Below are 6,000 nucleotides of genomic sequence, written 5' to 3'. Positions count from 1 at the left end.
CATCCTTTAGCCCAGCGGTTCTCAACCTTCCTAATGCCGCGACCCTTTAATACAGTTCCTCATGTTGTGGTGACCCCCAACCATAAATTATTTTCGTTGCTACTTCATAACTGTAATTTTGCTACTGTTATGAATCATAATGTAAATATCTGATACGCAGGATGTATTTTCATTGTTACAAATTGAACATAATTAAAGTATAGTGATTAATCACAAAAACAATATGTAATTATATATGTGTTTTCCGATGGTCTTAGGCGACCCCTGTGAAAGGGTCGTTCAACCCCCAAAGGGGTCGCGACCCACAGGTTGAGAACCACTGCTTTAGCCACTCTTCCTCATTCCCTGCAGAACTGCCAGTTCCTTAGCCATGTGGATTGAGTTGTTATTGATCCCACTTCTAGTGCAAGAAGAGAAGCTTGCTTATCATGAACCACTCCAATTAGAGTGAACCCAAGGAATTTTACTGGGAATTCTGGAATACAGAACTTTTCCTCTTTGTGGGAGTTGGTGGTATGAGGTTGTGAGACTCAGGACTGCATTTGTTATGATGAATGAGCCTGGAATTTCCAGGGACCACTGCTGAAAGCCTGGGGATGGAGCCAACCAAGAGGAAGCAGAGATGAAATGGATCAGGAGATGATACGTGGGCCCCGAATCAAAATGGGTCTGAACCATTACTACCTCTGGATTATTCAACTAAGTGAGCCAATGAACTCAACCACCCATTTAAAATACTGATTTAAGTTTGACTTTCTGTCTCTTATAAAAGATCACTATCCTTAGGGTAGGGCTTGCCAAGGGTGTAGCAGTGGTCTGGGTTGTAGATGCTTCTTGAGGGTGATCACCCAGCCTTCTGGGAGGGACTCAGAGCAGCCAGAGCTCCAAGGCTGGTCATCTCTAGCAGCAAGTTGTTTTGTCTATTTATCCCAGTGAGACAACAAATACAGAATTTTAATGTACACTATTATGGTGATTTTAAAATATGTTAAAGTTATTTAACAGTCCTCTGTTCAAAATTTAGAGCCTAATTCTCCTCCTCTGGGATGTGGACTGATCTTGGTGGTTTGCTTCGGGCAGACATGAGGGACTGTGATTTCTGAGGCTAGGCCATAAAAGATATTGCCACTTTTGTTTTGCTTCTCTTGAACGACTCACCCTGAGGGAAGTAAGTGGTCATGTCATGAAGGCTCCCTGTCTGACTACTGACTTGCAATCATAAGGACCAATGCCAGCCCTAAAAGGTTTTTGTTAAAATAAATCTGTTGTCATGGATAGGACTAAATAGAATTATAGACTTTAAGACAATGTATGTCAGGAAAGTCCAATCAGGTCTATGCAGTATATTCATGTTTCATTTTTCCGAGATTCTTACGAGATAGTGACAATTGCACCCTTTACCTTGCTGAAGGACAGGAGGCATGAAATTAAAGCTTTGAAAATTGGACTGTCCAGTATAGTAGCCACCTGCCACATGTGGCTCTTAAGCACTTGAAATGTGGCTAGCCTTAATTTATATTAAGTGTTGAATGTAAAATCTGTAAGTGTAAAATACATACATACATATTTCAAAGAATTGGTATGAAAGAATGTAAAATACTTCATTAATAATTTTTATATTGATTGCATTTGGAAATGACAATATTTTTCATATATGAGGTTAAACAGAACATAGTACTAAAACTCATTTCACTTATTTCTTTTTATGATTATTTTTAATGTGGCTTGCACTATGTTTCATTGGACAGTGCTGTTCTAGAAGCAGGCCTCCTTACACTCACTTATTCACTTAGTCATTCAACCAATATTTATTGTGGATCTTCTGTGTGATGAGCACTGGGCCAGAGAACAGCAATGCAGCAATGAACACAGTTCCTGCACTTGGGCAGCAAGTGGCACCAACTGTGTAAAAAAAGATACCAACAGGTATCTAAAAGCAGGGACATTTAGTCAGGAATATCCTAGGTTATTAGGATTATTAGGGCTTGCAGCATTAAAAGCCAGCCCCCTATAACTTAGCACCTAACCCTGTTGTTTGAGAGCAGAATAGAATAGGTGCTGATAATGATGGCCATCCGGAGTCCCCCAGGAAACGTTATATTCCATAGGCCTGTTGTAGACTGCTGTGTGTTACGGCTATGCGCATACAGAGCCTCTTCCTCACTGAACGGAGACACTTTGGAGGGTAGTGACCATAGTATTTAACCTTCATCTCACTCAGGAGCTCCCACACAGAAGATACTAAACAACATATGGAATGATATGAAATATACATCATGTATACTCATTTAAGAAAGCAATTAAGTATATAATATAGTTTAAAAAGAGTTCTGCCCTGAATGCTTTAAAAACAAAGTTTGTCACTTAAACTTAAGCTTTAGTAATTAAAAACAAAAAATAGTCCCTCTCCGGATATAAATTCATGATGATATAAACAAGAAGTTCTGGCATATCCAAATTAAATTCTGTCTCAGGAGCACCAAGAATAAATATTGCAGAAGTGGTCCGACCCTGGACAGCACTGATTGGCCGAGGCCACAGTCACCCATGTTTCTTCTTCTCTGAAGTGCTGTACAAGGCATTACGAGTTGTCAGTACAAAAAGCACAAGTTGCAATGGGAAACTTTTTGTTTACAACTCTTAGTACATTTTTAGTACCAGTCAAGGTAATCAGTCATATTAAAAATATATAACTTAATTCTCAAATAATAATTTTGTTCATCTTTCTCCTAAAGTACATTGTCACAAGAAGTCAAAGAAGACTCTATGTGATATGCATATGCTAGCGTACAGCACAGTGTGCCGATATGAAAGCAGAGATATTACCCTTTTATAAAGATAAACTTGGTCCCACTGAGGAGGAGAGAAAGAATGAACAAGCTGTAGCATAAGAAAAAATGCAAAGCACCAGGAAAATGGTTTCAATTTAAGGGAACGCCGCTCAGAGTACCATGTATCTCCTAAATCAGTGCGAGTGTGTTCCTCTAGAAACACAGGTTAAATTAACTTACCAGTAACAATAAAGCAAAAACAACTGTATAACAATAGTTCACCGCTACCAAAAGGGTAACGAGGTCACAAATAATTAATCTGTCCCCAAGTTTCCAACCATCATGGTTCTTAGATCCTTAAGGCCCTCAAAGATTTGTTGAACATGGTTTGCACCCCTGCACGCTCACCCTCCTTTCCCATAAAGCGGGGATGAATGAGGTTCACTCTGAATAGGCTGGTGGGCAACTTTTCCATTTTCCCTTCGGAAATTTGATCCTGTAAATCCTAATACCGGCCAGAGGAAGTCACCTTCCAGGTAGACAGTAACTGACCACTCAGTAGGAGACGTGTTTATGTCTTGTTTTGTTCAACACTGTGGAAAACGATTCTTTAATAAATACACAGGCATTCTGATTAACCACCCTCGGCTACCCTCACCCCCCTCCTAAATGGACAAAATACCCCACGGGGTCACTGGGACCCCAAATCTTCTAGAGTGCTGTCTGGCCAGGGAGCATGAGTCTGTCCTGCGTGGCCAACGTCCAGTGGTTTCAGTACCGGTGAGTCCTTCTCTGGGGTCGCAGAGCCTCAGTCTCCATGGGTGTAGACAGCTTTTCTTAGCTGCCTTGTGACAACTGGGTTTCACATTTCCTGAAACTAGATCTGTGGAAGGAGTCTCTGAAATTAAGGAGACAGAAAAAGAAAACAGAGGTAAGAAAGATCAATTCGCTTTTGAAAGAGAGGGAAGGGGAACTCACCCACTCGAAAAGGACATCAATCACGGGGTACTCAGTAACTAATAAGAGAAGGTGTGAGATCCCTTCACACTGTGCCAGAAAATACCCGGGTGGGCGGTAAGTCAGCCTGGGAAGACGGCTGGCCGACAGCCAGCAGGAGGGGTCCCGGTGAGCTTAGGAGAAGGGACAGGGAGGATCAGGATGGAAGCAGAACAGACTGCGCTCAGGCAGCTCCCCTGACTCTAGCCCACTCGCAGCCCTCCCTCTGAGCCCTGTTGTGTGCAGTGGAGCGTGCCCTGTTGCTGGGCCCCAAGCCCTTATCCTTTACCCCAGGAAGAGGCCTTCTCTGCCAGCTCTTACCTCTTTTGACTTTCAACTCTGAATATCGGCTTGTAGAGATCTGGAATTTTCCGCTCGATCATGGGCCTGAGGTTTTCTTTCAGCTTATTGTAGTTCTTTTTGAGTTCCTGCTGATATTCCCTCTGGTCAGCTGTGATGAGACGCTTGTTTTTCTCCACGGCCTCACCACATCTGAGATACACATATCAGGGTGGGGAGAAAATGAGGTTTCATTTCATAGGTGTGTGAAGCATTTAGAAATAAGGGATGACGATATGATTAACTTTTTTTTTGTTGTTGCTGTTAATTCTCACCTGAGGATATTTTTCCACTGATCTTTAGAGAGAGTGGAAGGGAGAGAGAAACATCGATGTGAGAGAGACACATCGATTGGTTGCCTCCCATACATGTTCTGACTAGGGCCAGGAATCCAGCCTGCAACCAAGGTATGTGCCCTTGACTGGAATCAAACCCAGGACTCTTCAGTCTGCAGGCCGATGCTCTATCCACTGAGCCAAACCTGCTAGGGCTCAATTAACATTTCTTGAGTAACCTTCAGAGTGTTTGCAAACTTGACAGCCTATCAGGATCATCTGGGTAGCTTTTAAAAATGCAGATTTCTGGCCCCACCTCAGACTTGATGAATCAGAATCTCTCAGGGGCAGCACCCAGGAATCTGTATTTTTGAAAAGTTGCCCAGGCGATCCTGATGCTCAGATTCACTATGTGCTAGGCGCTATTCAAGGAACTTCACATCCATTATCTGGTTTAATTTTTTTCAGCAAACCTGGGAAGTCTATGTTTATCTCTATGTTGTCCCCGAAGCTCAAAAATGTTAGGTTCTTGCCGAAGATAACACTGTGAGGAAGTGGTGGATCCAAGATTCAAACTCAGGTCACTAAAGAACGGAACCTCTTATGCTCACAAAAACGTCCCTGTGATTTATGGTGACAGGGCAGACACAGCAGGTGCCATTCAGGCCCCCCCTGCTACCTACACATGGAAATGCTGAGAAAGCACAGCAAAAATCTGTTGAAAGAGAAGGGGAAACCCCAGGTGCCAGAAAGGAAGAGAAAAAGCAAAATCAAAGTGACAGCAGAAGCTGGTGCCGTGGCAGACGCAAGGAGGACCGCCTGTTAGGATGCTAAGATTGCCTACAGGCCCTGGAGGCTGGAGCAGGAGGTGGGTTTCAATGGCCACACAAGGTAAGTGAGGAAGCCTTGGCCAGGGCAAAGTGGGATTCCGCATATGCCACCTGCTTATAGTTCAGAGCCCTGAAAAGCTACCCCATCTGTGAGAAAGGGTCTAGAAAAAGGCTGCAAACTGTCCAGAGAGGTGGAATGGAAGTTTATTATCAGCTTGGGGCCATTAATAGGAAAGAAAGTCACCTAAAGAAACTGAAATTCTAGGCTTGCACCACATGTGGGTATGAGTTACTAATTTACATTCCTCTCTTGTGGGTGCTCCCATTAACTATAAAACCAGACCAAGATTATTAAAATCCCTAAGGCTCAGATGGGAGTAGATGTAAGGTTGCTTTGGAGGAACAGTTTCTTTTTCTTTTTTTTTTTTTTTTTAAATATATATTTTATTGATTTTTCACAGAGAGAAGGGAGAGAGATAGAGAGTTAGAAACAACGATGAGAGAGAAACATCGATCAGCTGAGGAGGAACAGTTTCTTAATCAGGGCCCATGGGCTACCCTCGATAGAACAACCCTTACCAAAGATGAACTCACAATAAAAAATTACAAACCACCTGAGGAAACCAACTACCATGAGGGAGAACCAACAGATGAAACAAGGAGGAGAATTACCCCAGTAAGAATCAGAGACAACAGAATAATGTAGAAAAACCAAAGTTAATATAGATGTCTAAGAAGAGGTATAAAATCCATGATTTAAAAAGTGGAAGAGTATGAAAAAAGAGACCA

General features: G+C 42.4%; 1 protein-coding gene across 6 annotated transcripts in view; it reads right to left on the bottom strand.

Moving 5' to 3' along the window:
• Positions 1-2,906: 2,906 nt before the first annotated feature.
• Positions 2,907-6,000, bottom strand: part of DOCK8 (dedicator of cytokinesis 8) — a 196,846-nt gene continuing 193,752 nt past the window's right edge. For all 6 annotated transcript variants that reach the window (XM_036330926.1, XM_036330922.1, XM_036330924.1 and 3 more), the window contains 2 exons: positions 4,089-4,259; positions 2,907-3,669 (listed from right to left, as the gene is read on the bottom strand). In XM_036330926.1, coding sequence (XP_036186819.1) covers positions 3,609-3,669; positions 4,089-4,259 — 232 coding nt within the window. In that variant the 3' untranslated portion in view covers positions 2,907-3,608. The remainder of the gene's footprint in view (positions 3,670-4,088; positions 4,260-6,000) is intronic.

This window comes from Myotis myotis, unplaced genomic scaffold (assembly GCF_014108235.1).
Source record: "Myotis myotis isolate mMyoMyo1 unplaced genomic scaffold, mMyoMyo1.p scaffold_m19_p_12, whole genome shotgun sequence".
Taxonomy (NCBI): domain Eukaryota; kingdom Metazoa; phylum Chordata; class Mammalia; order Chiroptera; family Vespertilionidae; genus Myotis; species Myotis myotis.
Note: the sequence above shows the minus strand (reverse complement) of the source record. Positions and strands in the feature narration are given on the sequence as shown.